At 55.3% G+C, this 27,470-nt stretch overlaps 1 protein-coding gene across 1 annotated transcript; it reads left to right on the forward strand.

Moving 5' to 3' along the window:
* Positions 1 to 344: 344 nt before the first annotated feature.
* GRK6 (G protein-coupled receptor kinase 6) lies at positions 345 to 23,952 on the forward strand. Its single transcript, XM_034779562.1, has 15 exons — positions 345 to 453; positions 4,410 to 4,522; positions 4,918 to 4,995; positions 5,311 to 5,411; positions 6,866 to 6,958; positions 7,360 to 7,423; positions 8,248 to 8,388; positions 10,882 to 11,072; positions 12,944 to 12,981; positions 13,164 to 13,253; positions 16,726 to 16,934; positions 17,529 to 17,666; positions 17,990 to 18,127; positions 18,415 to 18,549; positions 21,283 to 23,952. The coding sequence occupies exons 1-15, from the start codon at positions 402 to 404 to the stop codon at positions 21,286 to 21,288; spliced, it is 1,587 nt and encodes a 528-aa protein (XP_034635453.1). The 5' UTR covers positions 345 to 401; the 3' UTR covers positions 21,289 to 23,952.
* Positions 23,953 to 27,470: the final 3,518 nt, after the last annotated feature.

A 27,470-nucleotide genomic window follows, 5' to 3' on the forward strand; every position in this document is an offset into this window, starting at 1 on the left:
TCTTAGGCCTTCTCCAGTCTATGCCTTAGTTTCCCCATCTGTAATAGCAGATAACTCCTTTGAAATGCTTGGATAGAAGAGCTCATTGTTGATTCAGTGACTTCCTGCTCTTCTCTAACGAGCTGGAGTGATTTATCTTTCCTTTAGCAGCAAGGCGGGGTCCTGTCATGCAGGGAGAAAGGCACCACTGCTGTCTAGATCCATAGCATGGGGCTCAGGTCCAGGCAGTCCGTTCCCTGATTCCTGCTGGCTAGGTGTGGCTCAGCAGGGAGGTGTCTCCTTCCCAGCTGTCTCTGCTGCCAGGTCAGACACTCTAGCTGGCTGCCTCATTGTGATGTCTGTTCTGTGCCCCTGCAGGTGGCGGAGGGAACAGGAAGGGCAAGAGTAAGAAATGGCGCCAGATGCTGCAGTTCCCGCACATCAGCCTGTGTGAAGATCTCCGGCAAGCACTCGGTGAGGAATAGCTGTTTGTTGGATGTCGAGTGCTGTCCCCTGCCCTGTTCGCACGTGGGGCTGGCAGAGATACATGGTTGGCTTCCTTGGGGTGACTCTTAGTTGCCTGGCGGGGAGTTCATCCCTTGTCCTGTAAGCTCTGCCTAACTGCATTTGAGAGACTCAGTGTGTCATGAGAAAAACTAGGGTCACTGTGGTGTGTACAGGGCACAGACCTGCCAGACGGGGTAAGAGTTTGGGTGCAGAGAAAGGGGGAATGCTGGTAAGTCATGCTTTCTCCAAGCCCGCTGGACACATTCAGCAAGGTCCTCCAGGGTCCTCTAGACCAGTGGCTCTCGACCTTTCCAGACTGCTGTCCCCCTTTCCGGAGGCTGATTTGTCTTGCACACCCCCAAGTTACATCTCACTGAAAAACTACTTGCTTACAAAATCAGACACAGAAATACAAAAGTGTCACAGCCACACTAGTGCTGAATAATGCTGACGTTCTCATTTTTACCATATCATTGTAAAATAAACCAACTGGAATATAAATATTGTACTTGCATTTCAGTGCATAGTGTATAGAGCAGTAGAAACAAGTAATTGTATGAAATTTTATTGTGTGCTGACTTCGCTCGTGCTCGTTATGTAACCTGCTGTAAAACTAGGCAAACACCTAGATGGGTTGATGTACCCCCGGAAGAGCTCTGCGTACCCCTGGTTGAGCCACTGCTCTAGACCATGACAGGTTTCCCCAGAGACAGGAACTTCCTTTCATTAAACAGCCCAAAGGGTATAGCTGAGCCCCAAATCACATTTCAGGGCTTCCCCTTACATAGATGGAGTAGCCAGCGGATTCCTATGGCCAAGGTCCCATATATTCCCTGGCAAGCTGGGCCTAAATTCTTCACCGTGGTCCCTGGGGATCTGATGCAGCAGCATCATTCTGGTTACCAGCGGAGCTTTTCAGTGAACTGCAGCTGAGACAGTCACAGCTGATTTAGTAGCGCTGGGTTGGTTGTTCTGATACTCAGTTCAGTTTGTTGGATGCTGTCCCCGTGTTTTCGGTGCGTGAGGTGCTCAGGTTTTGGTCCTGCCATTGCATAACTGCATCATCAAAGCCATGGAGGAAGCTAGAGGTTTTGGCAGTTGAGTAGGGGGCAGCTGGAGCTTTGGGCCCCTGGGGTTGTTTGACGCTGTGGGATAAACGCCTTACAGCTGAATATTAGTGAAATAGTGACGTCACATTTTAAGTTGTCACCATTAAATTTCAGAGTTAACAGCCAATGGAGATGAATTATGTAGTTCACCCCCCTGAGCTATTGTTTCAGGCCGTCTGCAGACTAGGGCAGATGTCACTGCATCAGGTGCATTCAGGTCACATTGTAAACTTGGGCCGTGATTCTGAGCACACTGGATGGTGGTGGCCACAGGGAGCTGGGTGTGGCTCCTCATCCTGAGTGTGAGGCCCCACTGGAAGTTAGAGCAACAGGGGGCCTACTCTAACTTCCATCCCACGTGTGAGCTCCAAGCTTCTAGCTCAGTTCCATCGCACCCCGTCTCGCCCGGCCCTGTCTGCCGCACCCCCACCCTTCCCCACAACTCCCTTTTGCTGGGGGTGGAGGGTGCCACTGCTGAACTTAGGACCAAATTCTCCTGTTTACCTTTTTAAACAAAAGCTGAGATTTTGGAACAGTTCTGCCCCCCATTGCTGAGGATGGGAGCTGCCTTCGTCTCTAGCCTATTCCATAGCCATCCCAATGTTCTGACTGTTGTGCTCACTAAGCAGAGCTTTTTCTTCAGCTGGTCTCTGGTGCTCAGACCTCTATTCAGTGGGCATTACAAGGCATTTCATCCGCTGTTGTGCTGCCTGTTCACTCAGGCTGGCTGTCAAAGTTTAAATGTCCTTTCCACTGTCCTCTGGCACATCTGGCCAAGGCGTTGCCCTTGGGTTGCTTTGGAAGACCTGGTTCCTGTCCTCCCTGCTGAGTCGCTCCCCATGCCCCCTCTACTCCCTTTGGTGGGCTCCAGCTTTGTGCTTTACTGGCTGTAGATCTGTTCCAGGTAGAGACTCCTCCTCCTTTACAGGTAAAGGACTGAGGTACTGCTGCCCCTCTGGGGAGAGGTGAGGGGGATGGTAGTCCATGTTCAGGATGGGTCAGCATGTTTGTTTCCAGCAGGGGTTCCCGTATTTTCCTCTCTCACTAATGGCTTCAAGGCCAGGTGTGGGCATTCTTATTTCCCTCCCCACATAACCTGAGGGGGTGGACAGGCCCCACTGCAGAAATCCAGGCTCTGTGCATGCGCTGGCACTGCCAAGTCCTGCAAGCAGTGAGGCCTGTGCCGCTCTGGGGCCAGTGATGGCAGCGAGGGAGTCTCTGACCTTGCCAGGCTGCAAACCTTTCACCTTCCTCATTGGAGTGAGCTCATTTCCCCACAGAGAAGGAAATAGTGCAGCTAGTGAGGCAGCAGTGTGACCCCCTCCCCTGGGCTGGAGCTGTTGTCGCTGAGCTCTGCACCACTCAGGAAGCCGCAGCTTCCTCAGGAGAAACTGCTGCATAGGGGAGGGGAACGCCTACAATATGCCTGCCGTGTAGGAGGGCGGGGCCCTGGCATCCTATGGAGCAGTGTGGGGACTTCTGTCCTGGGGAGGGGCAGGGGGTAGGTGCTGAATACAGTGAGATGCATTCTCCCCCTCCCCCCAGTGCTACCCTTCCAGTGCCACCCTGCTCACCCCGTAGTGCGAGGTCCTTCTGCTCTGCCTGGAGCAGGCATAGACCCCAAGGGCAAATGGAGCCCCCCTGCAGGCTGGGATGGCCAGGTGTCCCGGTCCCTGCTGGCTGAGTGAGGGCTTTAAACATTAATGATTAATGGGGAATAAGCAATGAGTCTTGCAGGAATCAGTTCTCAGTCCACCCCTCAGTAATGTTTTTACATATTTTTACCAATGAGCTGAAAGAAAATATAAAGGCATTGCAGACTTAAAAAGAAATAAAGAAAAAAATTGCAGATGGCCCAAAGATTGATCGGGGTGTTAAATAAAGATGAGGACAGGTCACTGATACTGAGTGATCTGGATTGCTTGGTAAGTGGGGCATGAACAAATGTGTTTTGTTATGGTCAAATGCAAAGGCATACATCTAGGGATAAAGAACACAGACCATATTTTATCCTGAAATGCAGTGGCTCTGAAAAGGACTTGACTGGGGCGGGGGAGGCAGTATGGCAGATAACCAGCTGAACATTATTCCCAGTTGAATGCGATGGCTAAGAGAGCTAACGTGATGCTTGGATGTACAAGCATGGGAATATCAAGCAGATGTGGAGAGGTGACATTACTATTGTATACAGCATTAGTGAGACCGTTACGGGAAGAGTCCAGTTCTGGTGTCTGCACCTTAAGAAGCATGTTGAAAAATTATGAAAGGTTTATAGACTAGCTACAAGAGCGATTTGATTTGAGGTCTGGAAAACCTGCTGTACAGGGAAAGGGTTAAGAAGTTAAATAGATTGAACTTATCAGAGAGAAAGCTGTGGTGACTACCATGGACAGTAAATATCTCCATGGGAAAAATATTTTGGATAGGAGGGCTCTAATGTAGAAGACAGGGGCAGACCAAGATCCTATGGCTGGATATTGAAGCTATCCAGATTAGATTAATGGAGAAAATAAGGCACAAAGCCCTAACAGTGAAGGGACTTGCTTGTTGGAACAGCTTTACCTAGGCTAATGTCAGGTGGCGTCTCTAACCAGGACTGGATGCCTTTTCCCAAATGCTACACTTTAGTTCAGCTGCAAGTTATGGGCTCCATAGAGGAATCACGGGGCGCGATTCTTTGGCCTGTATAAGAGTAGATTGTTGCAGCGCCCCCTACTGGCCTGGTCTGTGAATTCTCATTGGCTGTGGCTATGATGGGCTTTGCTTATACCTACGTTTGAGGCAAGCGGCTCACTTCCTCCTTTGCATTTGCAGAGCGAGACTATCGCAGCCTGTGTGAGAAGCAGCCGATTGGGCGCCTGCTCTTCCGGCTGTTCTGCGAGACGCGGCCTGAGCTGTCACGCTGTGTCAAGTTCTTGGATGCTGTGGTAAGCACAGAGCTGTGTGAGAAATTCCTCCAGGACGCTGTGACCCATGTTTGGAGAGTCAGGGACCAAGGCCCAGTTGGCGTAGAGCCCTCAGTCTGTTGCTAAATGTAGGGCTGAGTGTGTGGGGAGACCTGAACTCTTGACCCTCCGCTTTATGCTGCAGCGTTTCCCTGCGGAAAGAGTCTGTTACCTGCTGTTCTGTAAAGATTGGGGCTGTGTCCTGAGGTTGGGGGGCAGTTTGCAGGAGCCCCATTGTGCCAGTAATGGGGAGAGGGGTATTATTGATGGCAGGCAGCTAATTCATGCTGTTCTGTGGCACTCCCTCTGCCCGCACTTCCTGCACGTCTCCATGTCCAGCAGGGGTAGTCCTTACCAGCCTCGTTTTCTCTGTACAGGCAGAGTATGAAGTGACTCCAGACGAGAAGCGGAAAGAGTGTGGGCAGCACCTGATTGACAGCTACCTAAACCCCAAGGTAAGCGACCCGAGCAGGCTGCGTGAGCTGCTGGCTCCGTGCAGAGACGCTTGGGAAGCATGGCAGGGCCCAGGCTGGAGACGCTTGGGAAGCATTAGCACCCAGACGCTCGCAGCGTGCTCGGGAAAGAGCACCAGCCACCCCCAATGCAGGGCAGAGGGGAGCAAAGAGTCCCTCCACTCCCCCAGTAACAGAGATCCTGGGGGCAGGCCAAGACCTGTGCTGGGTTCCTGCGGATTCCGTTCCCCTAGCGGCAGCCCATGGAGGCCCCTGGGGCTCAGCTCCCTGTGTCTGATTCAGTCCCTCCTCTCCCAGAATGTGGATCATGTGCCCGAAGTTCCCTTGCCGCTGGTGAGTGCTTGTTCTGAGAGGCTGGAGCAGGAGGCATCCAAGGAGCTCTTCAAGGAAGCAACCAAGTAAGTTGGGGAGGGGCCCCAGGGCCTGGCTCGAGGTTACATTGGATAGTGTAAATATTCCCAGGGGAATGGACATTACAGGTCATTGGCTGAGTCCAGTGTGGCCCCTGAAGGAGCAATTTGGGTTGCTCCTGGGATTTGAGACTTGCTCCCTAGCATTGATAGCTAACGGGATTTGCATTTGCACTGAGCAGGCTGAATCTAGCCAACACTGATGGGGGAAGGAAGTGTGAGTGCAGGCCAGCTTCTGCGTTTCCTGCATTTCAGGGGTCCCTGAAGGCCACAAGGTGGTGCAGGAATCTCTGTTCTTATGTGTTCTCTCTCTTTCCTGGTGTTCGAGTCACCATCCTGAATGGATCCTGTCCTATCTCCTGTGGTCAGCCCTGGACTTGCTGACCTCCTGCTTGTGGCTCTCGCTGGGCTCTCCAGCTTGTCTCTTTGGGCTGAGACTGGGACAGACCAAGAGTCAAATGCTCTACCTGCCCTAATGCTGTCTGCATCTGGATGTGTCTGTTGTGAACACATGGTAGCAGCTGTGAGTCCAGGGGACTCCAGGAGGTGGGACGTGCAGGGCCTGAGGCCTGCTTGGTTGGGGGGGAACCACAGTGATGGTGCCTGGAGTTCTGTATCGTGTAAGTATGTAAAGGAAACCGTTAAGCAAGCCGATCCTCCTTCTCCCCCGTGCTCTCCAGCCCAGACGTTGCCTAACTGAATATTGGGCCTAGCAGCAGGTGTGCCCGCTGCCTTTATGGAACGTAACCAATGGTGTTGTATGAACAAGAAGTCTCCAGCCTGGGCCCTGCCATCTCTTGGCAGCCCCTGGAAAGGGAAGAGCCCATCTGCTGCACTTGATGTGCTCTGCAGTCCAGACGCTTTCTGCAGGGCTCATCGCTCTGCAGCCTGGCCTTGGCACCAGCCTCAGGAGCCGGTAATGGTTCAGACTGGTCCCCGGGTGGCCTGTTGTGGACCCTGCTCCGATCTCCGTGCCTGCACACAGCAGCTGATTACGATGTCTGGGCGTGGCCTTCTGCAGGGGGCACCGCTGCTAAGGACGCTCTCCCAAGGGGCAGACAGCACCACATCCTCCTCGTGTGCAGAGCCCAGCCAACGCCTGGTCACAGGGGCCATGCTTGGATCTGAGCAGTGCCAGCCCAGCTCCATAAGCGGCTTTCCCCACAGGGTCACCTTCCTCTTCCTGCAGCGGCTGCAGATCACTGAATATCAGGACCAAAGGGCTCTCCTGGGGTGGTGATGGGTGCTTGGGGCAATGCCTGGCTGCCCTGCTAGGAGGCTGCAAGGGTCTCATTCGTCTTGGGTGCAGCTGTGGGGAAGGCCAGCTGCTGCTTGGATCAGAGGGGTCTTAGGCCCAAGTCTGGGCTGGTGAGCAGCGGATCCTTTGGAAAACATTTACAGCATCCTCCTGCCATCATTGACTGGCTGTCCCTCTCTCCCAGGCTCATCCATGACTATCTGAGCGTGGCTCCCTTTGCCGATTACCTTGACAGCATCTACTTCAACCGCTTCCTGCAGTGGAAATGGATGGAAAGGTAAGTCTGTCCCTGCTTCTCTCGGGGGGCACTGCAGCCCAAGGGCCCTGCAGGCTCAGGGCTAGGGAGTGCTGCTCGAAGGGGACCCGCAGCCCCTCCTTGCTTTCTGGCCAAAGCCAGTCAAGTGGGAGCAGATGTTCTGATCCCTCCCATCGGCGCAGGGTGCTGTTCTCCTCAGCACCCACAGAGCCCTTTCCAGGCTTTAATTAAGGCAGCAATAGGCCCTGCTTTCCCTGTGGCTGCAGAGCCCAGGGTTAGCCCTCTGAGTTCCTGACTCTGTCGGCTAGGTCAGGCCAGGTGTGCCTGCTGCGCCAGGGTGGGTGGGGGACTTGTGCCACGCAGCCTGGTACCTCACTGCTCCGCCTCTCCTCTCAAGCCAGCCTCTTCTGCTTTGTTCACAGGCAGCCAGTGACTAAAAACACTTTCCGCCAGTATCGCGTGCTGGGAAAGGGAGGCTTTGGTGAGGTGAGTGGCCTGCACGCTCTCCCGCCTTTGAGTATGCAGGAGATTCAGGGGCCAAAGCTTTGTCCTGCCAAAGGGCCCCACCCGCCCCTGAGGATGGGACTGGGCCTTGCTTTCTGACCCAGTCCCCAGGAAAGCCTCCCTTGATGGGTGCTCTCCGCTCTTGTTCTTGCTCCCCTTTTCTGGAGCGGGGAGAGCACCTCATGCTGGACACTAGAGCTGCGTCTGGTGGGGAGGGAGGGGCTGGCATGGTGTGTGTTCAGGACAGGCAGTGCTGGGGGAGCACTTGTCACACCTGCCACTGCTTGGGCAGAGGGCCAATATCATTCTCTCCCATCTTACAGATGGGAAAACTGAGGCACACAGCTGGGATTCTCCTGAGTCGGTGGCAGAGCCAGGACTTCTGACTCCCAGCCCCTTGCTTACGCCGTTGGGTTACACCTCTTCCTTGGGCTGTAACTGCCTCGAGCATCCCCTCCATGGTGGCCAATGAGTTGCAGGCCTTGTCACGACTGGTGACAGGTGTCCAGGTTTCACTGCCACTGTTTCACAGGGGGACAGCTCAAAGTTGGGAGAAGTAGGTAACCAGAAGAGTCAGATGTACAGGCCACACTGGGGCAATGATCAGAGACCAGCAGGCAAGGGAGAACCATGTAAGCCCATCAGGAAAGGAGTTGATCTGGTGGCTTGCTTGGCTGGCAGACCCAGAAGTGCATGCCACTAATATTAGCAGTTTGGATAGGGGTGGAGTCTAATCCCTCGGCCTGCACCAGCTGGGTTCTGGGGCAGGGTTTGGCCTGCATGCTGAACCTGCTGGCTTCCTCCAGGTGTGTGCATGCCAGGTGCGAGCCACTGGGAAGATGTATGCCTGCAAGAAGCTGGAGAAGAAGCGGATCAAAAAGCGGAAGGGGGAGTCCATGGCCCTGAACGAGAAGCAGATCCTGGAAAAAGTGAACAGTAGGTTTGTAGTAAGTACATAGGAACTGCTTTCACTTTGCATCAAGGGGCTGAGAGGCAGCTGACCCACCTGCGGCCCACGCTCTGCGCTGCAGTGGGGCTGCACAAGGAGCCTGTATGGATCCTAGTGCTGCGTTTCCCGAATGGCTGGACTGTAAATGTGCCATCTCCCTGGCTGGGCATGAGATGGCATGGCAGCCGTGCTCTGAGGAGGGAGCAGGCCTTGCCCGGGGGAACCCTAGGGTTGCCAGGCGTCCGGTTTTCGCACGGAGCGCCTGGTTGAAAAGGGACCCTGGCGGCTGGGGTCAGCACCGGTGCCCGGGCTGCTAGAAGTCTGGTCAGTGGTGCAGTGGGACTGAGGCAGGCTCCCTGCCTGCCCTGGCTCCGTATGGCTCCTGGAAGTGGCCACATGTCTGGCCCTGAGGCTCGGGGACCATCAAGGAAGCTCCACGTGCTGCCCCCACCCCCAGCGCCAGCTCCGCAGCTCCCATTGGCCAGGAACCATGGCCAATGGGAGCTGTGGGGGCAGAGGCATCGCACAGAGCCCCCTGCGCCTAAGGGGCGGAAATGTCGGCTGTTTCAAAGAGTGGCGCGGAGTCAGGGCAGGCAGGGAGCCTGCCTTAGCCCCGCTGCGCTGCCGACGGGGAGCTGCCTGAGGTAAGCGCCGCCGCCCAGCTGGAGCCTGCACCCCAACCCCGTGCCCCAGGTCGGAACCCCCTCCTGCACCCCAACCCCTGTCACGGAGTGTGGGGGAGTCAGGGCCCTGCACCCCCCTTCCTGCGATTCACCACGACTCTCAGCCAGCCAGTAAAACAGAAGGTTTATTTAGACGACAGGAACACAGTCCCAAACAGGTCTTGCAGGTACAGACAACAGGACCCCCTCAGTCAGGTCCATCTTGGGGGGGGGAGGGGAGGGAGGGGAGGGGGCCCAGGGAGGCCAGAGCCTAGTCTGGGATCCCCTCCATTTCCCAGCCAGCTCCAAACTGAAACTCCCTCCAGCTGTTCATTCAGCCTCCCCTTGGCTCCTCCCCCAGCCTTTGTCCATTTCCCTGGGCAGAGGTGTCACCTGGCTTCCAGCCCCCCTCCTGGGTTCCCATGTCACATGCTCAGGTCTCCTCCCTCAAGGAAAGTCTCCATCCCCAATGGAGACAGTCCCAGCAAAACTCCCCTGCAACCTTCCCAGGTCAATACTCCCCTCTCCCTGCTGCATCACAGGCAAGCACATAGTATTCAAAGAACACATTAAGAACAATCGGTTCGTCACAACCCCCCATCCCCGGCCCCACCCCCAGCCGGAGCCCACTCCCACACTCCAAACCCCTTGGCTCCTTCCCAGAGCCCCCTCCTGCACCCCGAAACCCTCATCCTCGGCTCCAGCCCAGCCCCTGCACCCCCAGCCGGAGCCCTCACCCCTCCTGTACCCCAACCTCCTGCCCCAGCCCGGTGAAAGTGAGTGAGAGTGGGGGAGAGAGAGTTATGGAGGGGCGGGAGGAGGGGGCTCAGAGAAGGGGTGGGACAGGGGGAGGGGCGAGGGCTGGGTTAGGGTTAGGAACTTGGCAACCTGAGAGAACCCAGAACCTGCTGATCTTCACTCCCCTGCTGTGGATAACAGGATTCAGCAGGGCTGCCCTTGCTGTTTGCTGAACAAGGCACAGCGATGGAGCTTCCCCCACAGGCTGGATGGTGTCACAGCATCAGTCTGGTTACACTCCGCTCACTTCTTTTTAAGGCTTTCTTCATAACCCAAAGGGCTAAAGTGTTCTTAGCTATCGGGGAAAGCTTGGCCTATGCAGGAGGCAAGCTGCAGCCAGCCCCACCTCTGAACTGCTGCAGCTCGGTGGGGGTGTGCAGCAGAGATCTACTGAGCAGTTGTGGCACACATTCCTGTGCTCAGTGGAGTGGGCAATGCGTGGTGTGGGGGGCTGCTGCTTCCAGTTGTAGGGAGGTGTTGGCCCTGTGGCACTGAGCAGCGTGACAGTTCCCATCAGGTAGAGCTTTGGGGTGAGGGCCCTGCATGAAATGCTTCCACCCAGCTGCTTCCTGTCCAGCTGTCTTGTTGTCCCAGCTGGGTAGCAGCTTTGGTTCTTCCCTGGAGGCGTCCCAGCTCCTTGCACAGACAATGCAGCCAGTTCCCTTTCAGTGTGCAGTGAAGAGGGAATCTCCTGTGAGCTGGGGATCTGCCTGGCTGGGCCCACTAGCTACTGCCCAAGGGGAGACTTGTATTTAAATGGTTTTCCTCTCTGCAGTGTCTGCCCTGGCTGGCTGAGGGCTTCACAGCTGGAAGGCAGGTGAAGCCAGAAAAATAGGTGGGGTGCAAAAGCCCCCTCCCAAGAGATAATCCCCAATGTGTCTGATAGGAGATGGGGATATGAAACAGCTCTAACCTTGCCATCCAGGCAGCTGTGTCCAAGGCTGGCTGCCTGGGTGGGCATGGTGCCTGCCCGGGCCTCTATCTGCAGCAGCTCTGTTGTCTTCTAACAGCTTTTCTGCCCTGTCTTGCAGGTGAGCTTAGCCTATGCATACGAGACTAAAGATGCCCTCTGCCTGATACTGACCCTCATGAATGGAGGGGACCTCAAGTTTCACATCTACCACATGGGTGAGGCTGGCTTTGAGGAGCCTCGGGCGGTGTTCTATGCAGCTGAGATTTGCTGCGGCCTGGGGGACCTGCACCGGGAGAGGATAGCGTACAGGTGAGTGACCGTTCTCTGTGCTCCCAGGCAGGGGTATGGGCCTCCCTTACACTGGCAGGGCTCGGGATTTGTACCCCATGATGGTGGTGGGAGTAGAGGCTCACGTTTAGACACAATATGTCCTTTAGCGGGGCTGGTTCTTTAACTAGCTGCAAAGGCAAGAGAGCTCTGGGGAGCTCTGCCTCTCCCAGCTAGTCCCCTCCCCATCCTCCCTGGAGCCCAGGTGAATGGGAGTGGGGAAGGCCTTAGAGGAAAGCCTTGCTGTAAGCCTGCTCTGGATAGGTTTGGATGACTTCTCTACAAGAGAAGAGGGAAGCAGCCCAGTGGGTTTTCACTTCCCTCTTTTCATGAGGCTTGGAGTCTGAGCTCTCAGCCACAGGGTGAACAGGAGCGGTGCTGGGCTTGCCTGGGGATGGGGATGTGACTGTAGGAAGGCTGCGCTCCTTGCCTGTGGGGTGGGAGCTGCAGCCCATCTGCTCATAAGATGCAATATCGGCCCTTTGCACTGGGCTTGTGTAACGATGCTGGCTTCTGGTGGAACACAACTGAGAGTATCAATTCAGGGCAGTTACAGCCCAAAACTGGAGTTCCCTTACTATTAAGGCACCGAACCAGCCAAAGAGAGAGGACTTCGGTCTCACCCCACTGGCTAACCATAAGTCACACAAGCAATTCCCTTAGACACTCCAGTTTCCCAGTATCACCACCAGTGCCACTCGTTATGGGGACGAATGGTTATGAAAACCAATACCCCAGTAAAAGAAAAAAGGTTCTCCCAATCCCAAAGGACTAAGCCCCAGACCAATATACAAGTCAGATCTTATCCACAAATTATGCTATTGCCCATCCTTTAGAATCTAAAATCTAAAGGTTTATTCATAAAAGAAAGAAATATAGATGAGTTAAAATTGGTTAAATGGAATCAATTACATACAGTAATGGCGAAGTTCTTGGTTCAGGCTTGTAGCAGCGATGGAATAAACTGCAGGTTCAAATCAAGTCTCTGGAACATCCCCAGCTGGGACGGGTCATTCAGTCCTTTGTTCAGAGCTTCAGTTTGTAGCAAAGTTCCTCCAGAGGTCAGAAGCAGGATTGAAGACAAAATGGAGATGATGCTGCTGCCTTTTATAGTCCTTTTGCCATGTGGCTTGTGCTTGGAACAAAAAAAGCACAAGCTACCCAGCACATGGCATAGAGTTAGAGTTCTGTCCGTAGGCATGTCCCTGCATAGCTCGCTGAGTCACAAGGTGTATCTGTTTTCAGAGTAGCAGCCGTGTTAGTCTGTATCCGCAGAAAGAACAGGAGTACTTGTGGCACCTTAGAGACTAACAAATTTATTAGAGCATAAGCTTTCGTGGGCTACAGCCCACTTCTTCGGATGCATATAGAGTGGAATAAATATTGAGGAGAATAAATATTGAAGGTGTATCTGCCTTCTCTCAATGGATCACTTGTATAGCTGATGGTCCTTAATGGGCCATCAAGCAGGCTAGGCAGAGCTAACACCAACTTGTCTGGGGTGTCACCCAGAAGTTTGAAATACAGAAAGTATAGAGCCAATACTTATAACTTTAAATACACAATGATACATGCATTTAGATAGCATAATCATAACCAGCAAATCATATCCTTTTTATAAACACCTCACACAATAACCTTTGTACAATATTTGCCACAAATATATAACAGTTGTTGCAACAATGATCTATAGTTACAGTTTATGTCAATAACGTCACAGCTTATACAGACAGTCAGACTGAAGTAACAGGCAGGGCCCTGGTGGGATGTCGCCTGCAGGACTGTCCCAGGCTGAGCTGAGGGTTTTGCTGCTCCAGGGTATGTCTAATGGAATCTGCTCTCTCCCACTCTAGGGACTTGAAGCCAGAGAACATCTTGCTGGATGACCATGGTGAGTCGAGGGCCGCAGGTGGGAGAGGAGCCAGGAGTGTGTGGCGGTGCTCTGGCCCTGTGCCTGGACTGTGGGTGCCTCTCTCATTTCCTTGTGTGAATCGGGGCTACGTTGTGCTCACCAGCAGCCGTGGCCTAGCCCGTCGACTCCTGAGCTCCTAATGCTGTTATTCCCGTATTCAGGTCACATTCGTATCTCAGATCTGGGGCTGGCTGTGCATGTGCCCGAGGGCCAGACGATCAAAGGCCGGGTGGGGACCGTTGGCTACATGGGTGAGTATCTCCTGCGACAGGAAATCTGGAAGCTTTGTCCCTGATTTGAAACATGCAAATTGAACACAATACCTCCCTCTTCCAAAGTTTGCCCTGCCCCCCACAATGTCCTTCCTGACCATAGAGACCCTGCCTAGAGTATGGCCTCCAACAACCTGCCTGTGGCCATGGAGAGATGGCTAGAGTGACTGCCTAGACCAGTGGCTCTCAACCTTTCCAGACTACTGTCCCCTTTCAGGAGGCTGATTTGTCTTGCACACCCCCAAGTTACATCTCACTTAAAAACTACTGGCTTACAAAATCAGACATAGAAATACAGAAGTGTCACAGCCACACTAGTGCTGAAAAATGTCTGACTTTCTCATTACCATATCATTATAAAATAAATCAACTGAAATATAAACATTCTACTTACATTTCAGTGTAGAGAGCAGTATAAACAAGTCATTGTATGAAATTTTAGTTTGTACTGACTTCACTACTGCTTTTTATGTAGCGTGTTGTAAAACTAGGCAAATCTCTAGATGAGTTGGTGTACTCCCTGGAAGACCTCTGCGTACCCCCAGGGTACATGTACCCCTGGTTGAGAACCACTGGCCTATACAATGCCACTCTCTTCATCACCCTGGGCTGCATTCTAGCCAGAGCTCCATTTCTGGGGGTGGACTGGGGGCTGTGCTTTTGAGCTAGGTGTCTATGGACAGAGCCCTGGAAGACCCTTGGAATCTCTGATTTAGAATCTTAGCAGTCCTTGAGGATTGTGTAACCATAGGGACATGGTGCTTCATGCACACAGCTCCCCTACACTCCCAATGAAAACAGGAGACGGAAGCAGGGGTGCCCAAAACTAGGAGTCTACTGACAGATCTTAACAGCTCTGGTATCCTCAGCAGGGTTCAAGTGAGGGGATGGTGTGCGTGCTTCCTGAAAATTAGACTGGAGACCTTAGAGCAGAACACTGTAGGCACTTGTTCTACATCCCGCCTGTGACCTGAGGTGCCTAGGGTAGCCCACGCTGAAAATGCCAACGTCAGCGCAGGCTGCAAGGAGAGCAGATTCTCCCCAAACCAGTAGTTAACACCGTAGTTAGATTCACCAACCAGTCACAAACTCTGCTCCTGATCCCCCACACTGGTTATCAAGAAGCCAAAAAAAGAAATCACCCAGCCCCCTTTATTGCATTCCAGTCTCTGTATCTTAATCAGCAAATAGGTCCAGTAAAGTGAGAAGTTATTTAAAACTCTATTTGCTATACAAAATGTTCTTCAGATCCCCAAAGGGCCAGCCACATTCCCAGATCAATACTAGTTTGGATCTGACCCAAAATACCACGCTGCCAGCCAATTCCTTAGTATCTAAAACTAAAGGTTTTTAATAAAAGAAAGGAAAGAGAAGAGTTGTTAAATGGTTGAAGCGATCACATACATACATATGACTTCAGAGTCTATATATCGGGTTCTTAGTGAATTTGCTGGCTTGTAAAGTCCCTCTGGAACACACCCAAAGCTTGGATGGGTCTGTCAGTCCTTTGTTCAAAGCTTCAGTTTGTAGAGAAGTGAGTCCAATGGTGAGAAGCAGGATTGAAGACAAAATGGAGAAGAGGCAGCTGCCTTTTTAGATCCTTTGCCATGTGGCTTGTGCATTCTTTGTCCCAGACACAAGCTCCCAGCACATGGGCCTGGAAAAGCGCTTGGAGTCCCCTGTCCATAGGCACGTCCTTGTCCCTACATGTCCTGCTGACTCATAGGTGTAGCCCCTGGCTTCTCTCAGTGGAGTCATGTACAGCTGATTGCCCTTGAGGGCCCATCCAACAGGCTGGACAGTGCTGATGCCAAGTGCTCTAGGGGGGTCCCCCAGACACAGCACAGGTTTGAGTTGCATGTACATCACACACACTTATAACTCGTGATACAAAGATACAGACATACAAACACGATTATCAGACTTAGCAAATCATAACTTTTCCACTGAGACCTTACATGGCTATCTGGCAAGATTCATTGCAATATTATAATATTGGTATCTTCTAATATAAGTGGTCATCCATATTCATAGATTCTAGGACTGGAAGGGACCTCGAGAGGTCATCAAGCCCAGTCCCCTATCCCCATGGCAGGACCAAATACTGTTTAGACCATCCACAACTTCCCTAGGCAGTTTATTCCAGGGTTTAACCACCCTGACAGTTAGGAACTTTTTTCTACTGTCCAACCTAAACCTCCCTTGCTGCAGTTTAAACCCATTGCTTCTTGTTCTATCCTTAGAGGCTAAGGTGAACAAGTTTTCTCCCTCCTCCTTATGACACCCTTTTAGATACCTGAAAACTGCTATCATGTCCCCTCTCAGTCTTCTCTTTTCCAAACTAAACAAACCCAGTTAGAATATTCCATACCGCGTCCCACCTACTGAAGATGATTGTAACATAGCAGTTGAGCAGTGGCACGCAGCCATGGCCGGCAGGTGGAGCCTCCCTTTGGGGAGGCTAGCCCCCGGCTCTGCCCATGCCCTCCCCATGGCCAGAGCCCCGAGACCCCCTGTTTCCTCCCAACACCAGTGGCCAGAGTCACAAGCCCCTCCCCCACCCGGAGAAGCCCTGAGCTCTCCCCCGCCTCGGCTGGAGGAGCCCCGCGCTGGCCGAAGCCGTGCCGTGCCTCCCCTTCCTGGACCCAACTCGCTGTGTCTGTTAGAAGATGCTTTTGATCTGCCCCATGCAGGTTCCGGGGTGGCTGAGCAGGCAGTATGTGCCTCCTCAGCCGCCCCAGAACCTGCATGGGGCATAATAAAGCAAAAACTTTGTCGCCAAACCCTGCCACCAATGTCCGGTAGCAGTGCTGGGGGAGGCAGAGCCTCCCCTGGCCTATTCTACCTGCTGCCCATGCGTGCAGCCCAGTATGCCAAGCACCCCCCATCACAGGTGTCCCATAGCAAAACCATGCCCAGGTACTTGTGGTTGCATAGCCTCAGGGCTGGACAGGTCTCCTGTCATTTTGGACTGGTCACAAAAATCATGCTTTTCATATAGTGGCTATTCATCTTTTCCAAGATTCCTCCCAGACACAGGCAGGGCTGGGGCTGTGCCCACATACCCCGACCACGCCGCTCATTCTTAGACTCTGCCAGTGCCGCAGAGCCAGCCAGCTCCCTAGCTGTGCCCCAGGACTTACCCAGGGGGGTTGGAACAATTTGTATAGTGGGGGCGCTGAGAGCCATTGAACCAAACTGAACCCTGGATATGGTGGAAACCCCTTCAAGCCAAGGAGTGCAGCAGCCCTACTTCCAGGGAGAAGAGCTGGGGAATTGCGAAGAGGTGGAGGAGGCTAGAAGTTGGCAGCCTGAAAGGAACCTTGCCCTGCTCTCCTGCCTGAGCCATTCCCAGCCTGTCTCTGACTAGCCTAGACTCGCCCGCTGCCCTCGTGGGTCATTGTGCTGCATTCCAGCCTCCTGTTCCACTCGTTTGCTCGCCCCCTTGCAGCTCCCGAAGTAGTGAAGAACGAGCGCTACACGTTCAGTCCCGACTGGTGGGCTCTGGGCTGCCTTGTCTATGAGATGATCGAGGGCCAATCTCCCTTCCAGCAAAGGAAGAAGAAGATCAAGCGGGAGGAGGTGGAGCGGCTGGTGAAGGATGTACAGGAGGAATACTCGGAGAAGTTCTCGCCTGGCGCTCGCTCTCTCTGCTCCATGGTACCAATGCCTGAGTCCATAGGTGCCAACTCCATGGGTTTTCCAGGGCTGGAGCACCCACAGAAAAAAATAGTGGGTGCTCAGCACCCACTAGCTACAGCAGTTTGGCAGCTCGGAGAAGGTTTTGGGGGAGGGTGAAGAGCAGCAAGCGGGCAAGGGCCTTGAGGAGGGGGCAGAGCAGGTGCAGGAAGAGGTGGAGTGGGGGTGGTGGGAGCGGGGTCTTGGGTGGAGCACCCCTGGGGAAAATGGAGTTCCCCCCCTTTCCCCTGCCGATGGCAGAGCAGCAGTGTCAGGCTCAGCTAACACTCTCACGTACCTTTGGTTCCAGCTGAGTCGGCTGGGGATGAGGCTGCAGGCACAGCCTGCTGCCTGAACTTGGCGGGGGGCGGGGGAGTTGCACCCTGGCATCCAAAAACAAGGCATGTGGGGTGGCTGCAGGGTGCACTGACTCACCCTAGCACCTGCTTGGCTGGAGAGCCTGCCCTCCGGGAGGTCATTCAAAAGCCCAACCTAGCCCGCTAAGTGCTGCTGTTCCAGGTGTCTTCCTCCTCAGGCCCCTGCCTGCAGTTCTCACCCTGCTGCGCTGTGTTGCAGCTGCTGTGCAAAGACCCCGGGGAGCGGCTGGGGTGTCGAGGAGCTGGCGCCCAGGAAGTGAAGGAGCATCCTCTCTTTAGACACCTGAACTTCAAGAGGCTGGAAGCCGGCATGCTGGACCCCCCCTTCAAACCAGATGTAAGTGTCATTCCTGGGCAGATCAGAGGCCGTGGCCCTGTGTGGAGCTCTGCTCCCCATTACCTCTCTATCCCATTTGTGAGGATCTTATCCCAGGTGAGCAGGGGCCCTGTAGCTACCTACTAATGGGGTGGTCCCCCTGCTCCCCACGGTGGTTGGGGTGTTTCTGGAGCAGCTGCCCCGGCCTCCCCAAGGTGAGGGAAGCTGTTGGAATGAGTGGGATAGGTAGAAAGGGACCTGCCTGGCAAATGGTGGGAGTTCTGGCAGAGCCCATGGGACTGGGCTCTGCTGCTTTGTGACTGCTGCCTCCGCTTCTCTCCCAGCCCCAGGCCATCTACTGCAAGGACGTGCTGGACATAGAGCAGTTCTCCACGGTGAAGGGAGTGGAGCTGGAGCCCACAGACAATGACTTCTACCAGAAGTTCGCTACAGGGAGTGTACCCATCCCGTGGCAGAATGAGGTAGGGGGGGGCTCTGCACTGCAGGGGGGGCTGCCTCCCATAGCATAGCACTTGACTAGGTCCGGGCCTTGGAGAAGGGGCCCCGGAGCCCAGTGGCCCTGCTCCTCCGTGCAGTGACTGAGTGAAGGGTTCTTGGCAGTGTCTTGTGCCCTGCGTGATCAGCCTTGAGGGGGGTGATAGGGGCTTTTCTGGGCTTTTCCAGTCAGCCGGATCCAGCGCCCAGGGTCCTGTTGGCTGGGGCAGGTGGGTGAGTGTCTCAGGCTGCAGTCATCTCCTTTCTCTCCTAGATGATTGAGAGCGAGTGTTTCAAGGAGCTGAATGTCTTTAGCCTGGATGGCGCAGTGCCCCCTGACCTGGACTGGAAAGGACAGCCTTCTCCACAGCCCAAAAAGGGCTTGCTACAGCGCCTCTTCAGCAGACAGGTAAACCCCCTGGTGGGGAGCGGGCCCTCCGGGGATGGCACCCACCTCCCCTCTGCACTGCGACTGCCAGCACACCCACCCCCTCCCCCGCCAGGAGAATCAATGGCAGGAGCCAGACACTAGGGGGCACCAGAGGAGCACTGTCTCACGTGGGCACCAGCATGAGTGGGCCAGTTTCCAGGGCAGCTGAGAGCTTCTCCTGGGCATTCAGAGCCTGGCAGGGCCTCTGGCCTCCCGGTCCCTACGGGCTGGAGTCGTCTGCCGGTGCCTGCAGTGCCCACTCCTTTCCCTGGATTTTCAGGCCTGCTTTGTCCTCCTCAGGAGTTACCAGCCCTGACATCTCCAAGCAAGCTGCTGCCCTGCACAGACATCCCTGTAGCGCACATGGCCTGATGGGGAGGGGTGGGAATTGTACTCCTGCAGACTTCCTGATCATGTCAGCTCGTGCGGGGCTGATTGGGCTTGCATCTCGCTAGGGGAGCTCCCAGGAAATGGTGAACTGGTCTGGCAGGGGTCCAGCCCCATTTCTTCTCCTGAGCCCCATTCTTCCCATGTTTCCCACTTGATCCACACTCCTTGGTCTGAGAACAATATGTGTTTGTATCGCAGAGACTTGTCGCTTCTCTCTGCAAGAGGTGGCTCTGTACCTCCAGTCCTCGCACGATCCTGTGCACCTAGCCCTCTGACAGCTGAAAAGGGAATGCCAGCTGCACTGTTGCCAAGTAATCTCCAAGCCCTAGGTCCTAGGTTAGGGCAGTTCAGCTCATGTGAGCCCTAGTTCAGATCTGCTCGTGCGGACACAACCACTCGAACCCCTGGATCAGGGGTGGGCAAACTTTTTGGCCCGAGGGCCATATCTGGGTATGGAAATTGTATGGTGGGCCATGAATGCTCATGAAATTGGGGGTTGGGGTGAGGGCTCCAGCTGGGGGTGCAGGCTCTGGGGTGTGGCCAGAAATGAGTTCAGGGTGCGGGAGGGGGTTGGGGTTGCGGGGAGGGGGGATGAGGGCTCTTGGGTGGGGCAAGGGATGAGGGGTTGGGGGTGCAGGATGTGCTCTGGGCTTGGACCAAGGAGTTGAGAGGGCGGGAGAGGGATCACAGCTGGGGCAGGGGGTTGGGTGGGGGGCAGGGGCGCAGGCTCTAGGCTGCGTTTACTCAAGCAGCTCCTGGAAGCAGCGGCATGTCCCCCCTCCAGCGCCTATGCAGAGGCGCAGCCAGGTGGCTCAGCGTGCTGCCGTGTCCTCAGGCGCTGCCCCTTTTCCCCAAGCCTGGCTCCTCTCGGGCTTCCTGCAGGGCCTCTCCAGGCTCTTGGACACACCCCTTCTGATCTGAAAGGGTGGGGGGGAACTGGAGCAGCAGGACTCAGGCCCCTGCATGCAGCTCTGCTCTGAGTAGATCAACAAGAGGGCGATTGTCGGGCTCCTGCTGCAGCTGCACATGCCCTCCCTGTGCAGCTCCAGCCTGTTTGCAGGATGCTACCTGTGCTGTGCTGGAGGATGACGAACTCCCTCTCCACCACCCCCTTTGTTAGCTCTTACCCTGCATGTGGCAGTAGTGCCCAAAGGCTGTGCATGGGCCCCATTGTGCTGGGTGCTGCCAGGGAGACAAGGACGCTGCCCTGAAGAGCTCAGTCTGGTCTGGAACACACGCCGGGGGGTGGTGGGCTGGGGCATGGCACCCTGCAGACCTAGGGACGGTGGGTGTTTCTAACTGCACTGGAATGCCCAATCCTCTCTCCTGCCTGTGCTGGCATTGCAGCAGGAGGGGGGGCCTTGCAGACCAGCTCAGGGAGGGTGTCCCATGCAGAAGGGGGCAGTGGAGAAGGTGGAGAGGAGCAAGTAGAAGGGGGCAAGGTAGCAAACCTGACAAGGGGGATGACACGAGAGAAGGCCAGATGGACATGGAGGAGCGGAGGTAGACAGGGTCTGGATGGGTGAGGACAAGAAACTTGAAGTGGGTGTTGTGCAGGGCCAGGGTGTGGCACAGTCAAAGCCCCAGGTCAAGGAGCTGATCTTGAATGGGTTGGAGGGGCTGCCATGAAAGCTGCGAAGGGAGCATCACTGACGGAGGTGCCCAGGGACTGAAGCAGCTGGCTTTGGGAGCGGGAGGGGAGGAAGAAGTGGCTGGGTTAGATCTATCCGTGTAGTTTGGGAGGGGTGGGGGGGAGCTGAGGTGTGTGCCCCCATCCCAGGAAGAAGGACTCAGTGCGCAGACTCCTGAGTGTCATCCTGCCAGGCTGAGTCCCCAGCGTTAATGGGGCTCCCAGCATGGCTCAGCCTGGAGCAGGAAGAGATGCTGCTTGGCGCACAGCTCGCAGGTAACAGTGGGGGCAGAACCACTGCAGACTCATGCCTCTATGCGTGTTCTTGGGCCTGGAGTAGCCTCGGTTTGTATCCAGGGACGGGCATAGCCCATACTGCCGCCACTGAGCCCCTGCCTAGCAGCTGTGTGACCTGAACACACGTGCTCGTCAGAGCCACCTCCTCCGCTGGTTCCTGCTTTCCCCTCGGAGGCTCTCAGCATGGCTGTCCCTCTTGGTGCTGTTCCTCGAGAGCCTCCGGCCAGAGCCACTTACCCCACTGTCCTGGCACAGGAGTGCTCTGAGCCAGCTCTGGGGCCTGGCAGTGCCTGCAGCTCCCTGTCCCTGGCAGGGGGGCGGGAGCTGCAGCAAACACGGGGCCCTGCCCAGTTGTGACTCACGGGCCTCTCATGCCACATCTTTTCTCTTTCCAGAGGTGAGCAGCCCCTCTCCCGGCTGCTCTGCTCAGGGAATACCTGGTGGCCTAGACTCACCTGCGGACATGGCAAGACCTGGGGAAGAGGAGTCTTGTCCTTCAGTGCCTAACCCCCACTCTCCCCATCCCAGCAGAGCAGATGCTGCTTGTGTGTGTGAATCGCCCCGTGAACCACTAACCCTGCTTCCCTGCACTCTCGCTGCCTCACCTCTGTGTGAGAGGCGCTTTGCCACTGCTGTCCGCTCAGTCAGAGCTTCCCTGCATTACCACTGCCGTGGGCCCTGCTCCCAGAGAGGGGCTCCAGGAAGCCAAAGGCTCCTGTCGATCCTTGACCACCATCCTGGGCTCTGAGTCTCGCCTGTAGGGTTTGGTATATTTGTATAAGTCTGTCTGTATTGAGGGCACGAGGATTGATTGTGATGGGCTCCGAGAGCTACCTTGTCCAGATCCCTGTCCTCTCCCTGCTGAGGGAGCCGGCTGCTTGTGGGCCCCAGTGATCCAGGGGTGGGGCCCTGTGCTGTGTGGGGTGCAGACATTGGGTCAGATGTGAGCTGGCTGCTGTGTGTCTTCTGCACCTCAATGGTTTTCAGTCTGGGCAAGGCCCGTGAGGTCCCACCTCAAGCCGCTGAGCTGGCCAGTATAGGATTGTTCCTCCACTCAAGGGCATGTCCCCTGGGAGAAGGCCCTGCTGGAAGGACTCCCCTGTCTGTTCCCCTCCCGAGGGTGCTGGCTCTCTTCCCCTGGCTCTGAGTCCCTTCTCTCACAGGCGGGGTTCCCGCCCTGCTCAGGGCAGCTGGGGGGTGTTGTTTTGTACCATGCTCACCCTCTGCTTGCTGTGCTCCTCTCTCCCTCTCCTCCCTCTTGTTGCCCTTCTGACTTCAGGACTGTTGTGGAAACTGCAGCGACAGTGAGGAAGAGCCCAGCCGGCTGTAGAGCCCAGCCTGTTCTCCGGGCCTGGACCCTCTTGCCTCTCCCAGGCACCGAGCCGTGCAGCACCCAGCCTGATGGACAAGGTAGCAGCTGCCCTGCCACATGGGATTTGTTTACAGTTTTGCACATTTCTATATTGAGACACTCGATGTACAGCCCCAGAAAGATGCTCTGGGCTGTGAGCAGCAAGCCCCGCACCAGGGAACACTGCAGCAGGGCCTCGCTGTGCTTGGGGAAAGCACATGGCTGGGAAGACCTGGATGCTTCCGAATCTGCTGCTTGGGATTGTTCTGCTGCTCCCCTTCTCAGCCCCGCTGCTCCCCTCCACCGGGAAGGGAGGGATCCCCCAGCGCATGGTGGGGCTGCCAGGGCGGGAGCTGGCAGAGCAGGTCCAGTGACACATTCCAGTAGCTGGCCAGTCTCGCAAGCCCCGGGTTTGCTATATTTATATAGGTCTGTCTGTATGTATATATCATGCATAGGTTTGTAATTTCTTGGGGGAGGGGATCCGTCTGCATTGCTCCTCCCCCTCCCATGGACTCTGGTGTGCCTGCTCTGCCCTGGAAGTCTTGGTCAGGGGCCCCTTGGCCACTTCTGGCGCCTTAACGTGTCTAAAGCATCTTCCCTAGGACCCTCTGGGACTGCTCCCGAGGCAGCTCGTCACCCTGGGGCGTGCAGCTGCTGTCTCCTGCAGCACAGGCTAGAGGGGAGGTCCATTGTGCACACATTCCCGCAGCCCTTCGGGCACAGGAAAGCACCATGCCAAAGCATTTACCACTAAAAAGCCCAGCTGTGGGACCAGTCAATGCTTCGCCTCACCCCGTTTGCCCTGCTGGGCACCTTTCCTCCTTGCCCACCTTGGCACTCACTGCCTCTGGCCCCTCTGCTGGCAGCCAGGATCTCCCCGGCGGTTTGGGGCTGCGGTTCAGCATCCGCCGCTCTCTGCAGCGAGGCGGGATGTGGCCTTTCCCAAATAGAGCTGCAAGCCAGGCTGGCTTCTGGATTCTGCATGTGGTGTGGCGTAACTGACCAGCTGCCCTGGCTGCTGCTAAGAGCCATCGCGGACAGCCTGGGTAGTCCCCTGGAGGGGCTGCAGCAGGAGTCCAGCTGGCTGCCGCAGGCCAGTGGTGCCCAGCGTGTCTGTTACCCTCAGGGCTTTGGCTTTGTGCAGCCTCCATAGGAATGTGGCAGTGGGGCCGAGCCTGCTGCCTGTGTCCCGCCGTGGGGCTGCAGCTCTGCCCTGCTCGGAGGCACTGAGCTGCTTTCAGTGGAACGGCCCCACTCAGGCACACCACCTCCAGGCTGGGCCCAGCTGGGCTGCTGGGCCCAGGGCCCTGTGCCAAAGGCTAAGTGCACCTCACACTTTCTCCAGGGGAATCTCTTCCATTCAGCAGCCGGCAGCATCTGGAAATCTTGTGCCTTCAGGGGAATCCAAGGAGAGGGGCTCAGTCCCAGCTGGAGCCTTGCATGGCCCTATGTGGCTGCTTCAGCCCTCGGCCATGCTCTCGGGTCCATCCATTTGCTCGCGTCCTGTACAGTGCACATTTGTTCCTAGCGATAGCGGGACTCTTCCCCGTGCACTGGGCTGGCTGCTCCCCGGTCAGACCTGTGGTATCATTTGCTTGCATTGCACTGATGGTGGGAATATTTAAAGAATTTTTAACCTTTTTGTTTAATGTACGTTCTGTCATGTCTGTTGCTGCTGTGCAGAGGTGAATACAGTGAGCACAACACACTGCCCGCTGCCTCCTCCTTCTCCCGCCGTCTCTGCCTAGCAGCCTGGGACACAAACCTGCTCAGGGAGACCTGTGCTGCTCTGCCCAGGAGCACAGTTGCCAACTTTCACGCGGTAAATAAGCTCCCCGACTTTCACAATAACCCAAAAACCAAGCGAATCCCATTTCAAAACAAGGCCAAAAAAGCCAGTCCCTAAGAACCCCAACACTGTATGTGACTAGATCTCCCGGTGTGCAGTCTGGGGCTGTGCACCCCGACTCTCCCCTGCTTGTGAAAAGCGGAGACTAAGGGGGGATATGATAGAGGTATATAAAATCATGAGTGATGTGGAGAAAGTGGATAAGGAAAAGTTATTTACTTATTCCCATCATACAAGAACTAGGGGTCATCAAATGAAATTAATAGGCAGCAGGTTTAAAACAAATAAAAGAAAGTTCTTCACACAGCGCACAGTCAACTTGTGGAACTCCTTACCTGAGGAGGTTGTGAAGGCTAGGACTATAACAGCGTTTAAAAGAGAACTGGATAAATTCATGGAGGTTAAGTCCATTAATGGCTATTAGCCAGGATGGGTAAGGAATGGTGTCCCTAGCCTGTCAGAGGGTGGTGATGGATGGCAGGAGAGAGATCACTGGATCATTGCCTGTTAGGTTCACTCCCTCAGGGGCACCTGGCATTGGCTACTGTCGGTAGACAGGATACTGGACTGGATGGACCTTTGGTCTGACCCGGTACGGCCGTTCTTATGTTCTTATGCTTGCCAGGAGCCAATTACCCTAAAGAAGCACCAGGCTGCTACAAGACAAAAACTAGCCAACAAGCAAATCATGAGCCAATTAAGCCAAAACCAAGCCCAACTTCTGCGTTTTTTTCATGGGTTTGCCATGTCTGCCCAGGAGCCTAGGATCAGCCAAGCCACTAGGTTCTAGGCTGCCAGCTGAGCCATGGGCATGCAGAGGAGTGAAAGGTACTCGTCTCTCCTGGGCCAGGGTGGCTCCTCTAAATTCTGCCCTTCCACAGGCCTGGATCAGGTGTCTGCTGTGAACAGTGAGAGCCCTCCCCTGGGCATCCATCTGCCAGTCACGTTCGTCTCCCTGCTGCACCCGTGCTCCCCAGGACTCCTGGGTGGGGCCTGGCTCCCACACTGCCCAAGCTCTGGGCATTGGGTGGGGCCCATCCCAAACAGCAGGATCCCTGCTTCTTCTGTCTGAGCCAGTCTCTAGCAGCTCATCTGCAACTTGGTTTTGGGGGCTCCCAGCCAGCTTGTCTGAGCTGCATGCGGGGCTCTTGGGTGCTTAGCCCGTCCAACCAGCAGGGAGCATTGGCCACTCTACGGAAAAGGGGTAGGGGCTTGATCGCCAGAGGGGTATGGGGGACTTGGCTTCCCTGGGGTTGTGGAGGGAGAACACAGCGGCTGGCTGACCCTCAGCACAGGGGCCTGCTCCAGCCCAAAACCACAGGGAGACTGGCTGGGCAGATACTCTCCTATCCCTGGGGCAGAGAAGAGTCTTGCACACTGGCACCCAGGCAGAGAAAGTGTTTCTCCCTGGGAACCCCCTCCAATAACCCCAGCTGCTGGACCGGCTCCATCTGGACAATGGGGATGGCCGGGTGCTAGTACTGCCTGGCTGAAGGGGGACTCGCCCCGTGCTGGAAACTGCAGGCACGCTCCTGCTGAGACCCTAGAAAAGGGAATCTACCCCGTGCCCTGCAGCCTCCTGCTGGGAGGGACTCCAGCTAGCAGGGGAGGGTGGCTGCGTACCCTTGTGGATGCTCAGCTGTAACACTCCCCTCTGCTATCTGATTTGCTCCAGCCCCTCTCGATGTGCTGCCAGGTGCTGGAGCTGGGATTGCACAGGCTAGGCCTCCATCAGCTGCAGTGATCCTGCTAGTCAGGATCAGCAAAGGAGTTAGAAAAGCAATTCCAGGGCCTGTGCAGGGTGCCTTCATTCTGCGCTTCGTGCAATGCCCCCTCTGCTTCCCACCAGCCTTTATGCTCCCCACATTCACTTGCTCTTTAATCCCTCCTGCCCTCAGTGCATCCCCTCCCTCCACAACTCTTGAAGTCTGTGGTTTTACCATTGCATTTTCCTACATTTAGAAGCTGGTTGTCCATGCCCCATTGCTGTGGCAGCCCCACGTGCAGGGGGATGCGCAGACCCGGCTCGACCAAAGTGCTGTCAGGTACACCAAGGAACCATTGAGGCTGTGAACAATGGTGTTTAACTCCTGTTGAGCTCGTGCAGGCTTTGGGGCTTGTCAGCCATGTACTTGGTGCCCCTTTAATGGCTCCTAGCAGGAGCCACTTGCCTGCCGTGGCATCTGCTCTGCCAAGCTGTGACCTATGGGGGACGGGGGGGTTGTGTACGAAGGCCAGGGTTTGTTGCAGCACTTTAGCAATAGCTGGAGCCATTCTAGTGTCGCTTTCCTCCCCGGCATGTTTGGGCTGCACATGCTGCAGGCTGGTGGGGGGGCTGGGGGCTGCAGGCTGGTGGGACAGTAGGGGCCTGGGGGCTGCAGGCTGGTGGGACAGCAGGGGCTGGGGCTTGTTGGGTGTGTTTAAGGGGGTGGGGGGGGTAAGTTAAATCAGTTTTGCACTGCCAGCTGGAGTGGGCTGCTTTTGTCCCTTTCCTAGTTGGAGTCCGGACACCTGGAATGAGCCACAAGCCTATTCTGCTAGCCACTGCTCCAGCATGTGCGCTCTCAGGGTGTTACCGGGCTCCTACTTGGAACCACTGACTAAAAGGACTGTTCCTATGTGCTGACAAGCCCCAGTAACCGCTGCCCTCCCACTACAGGGCACTCTGAGGGTGGGAGCTGCGTCTCTCCCCTCTGTTTGCTGGAGATCAAACCCTCTATTCCTTTGGAGAAATAGGCACAGTGGGTGAGTCCCAGCCCCACTCCAGGCGGTGATGAAGTGGCTCCGAGAGCTCCCTGGGCACATGGGGACCTGCTGTGTGTGGGGGGTGGGGGAGGGAGGGGAAGGGAAGGCGGAGCCCCTTTCCATACAGGAAATGACTTGCTATCTGCTGAGAGCAGCACTGGTTTTCTTGGCAAATGTGTTTTTTGTTTTGTTTTTTAAGGAAATTCCCCAATAAAAACTTTGAAACACAGTTGCAAATTGCTCTTTCCCAAGAACTCCTTGTCCTTAGTTATGCCTAAAAACCCTGGGCTTCCAAGTTGCAGTTATATTTAAAAACAAAAAAATGAAAACCATTTAAAACTCTTGGAAATGCTTCACAGAGGGACCAGTGGCTGACTCTACCCGCGGTGGTGCCTACCTGCCAGCGAGTACTTCCCTGCTGGTGACAGCAGGCTCCCTCCTCCTGGGTTGACCCAAGTGGTTAGCCCGTTCTGCGCTGCAGGTCTTTCCGATGACCAGGAGAGATTGATGATGGCGTCAGGTGTTTGTTTACAATGTCCTGTTTCCCCAGTACAGGAGGAATCAGTCGGGTGTTAGTTTCTTTGCTCACAGCTCAAAGCCTCTTTTAACGAGCACTTGGCCCGGAAGTTCTTGTT

Source organism: Trachemys scripta, chromosome 8 (genome assembly GCF_013100865.1).
Source record: "Trachemys scripta elegans isolate TJP31775 chromosome 8, CAS_Tse_1.0, whole genome shotgun sequence".
Classification (NCBI taxonomy): Eukaryota; Metazoa; Chordata; order Testudines; family Emydidae; genus Trachemys; species Trachemys scripta.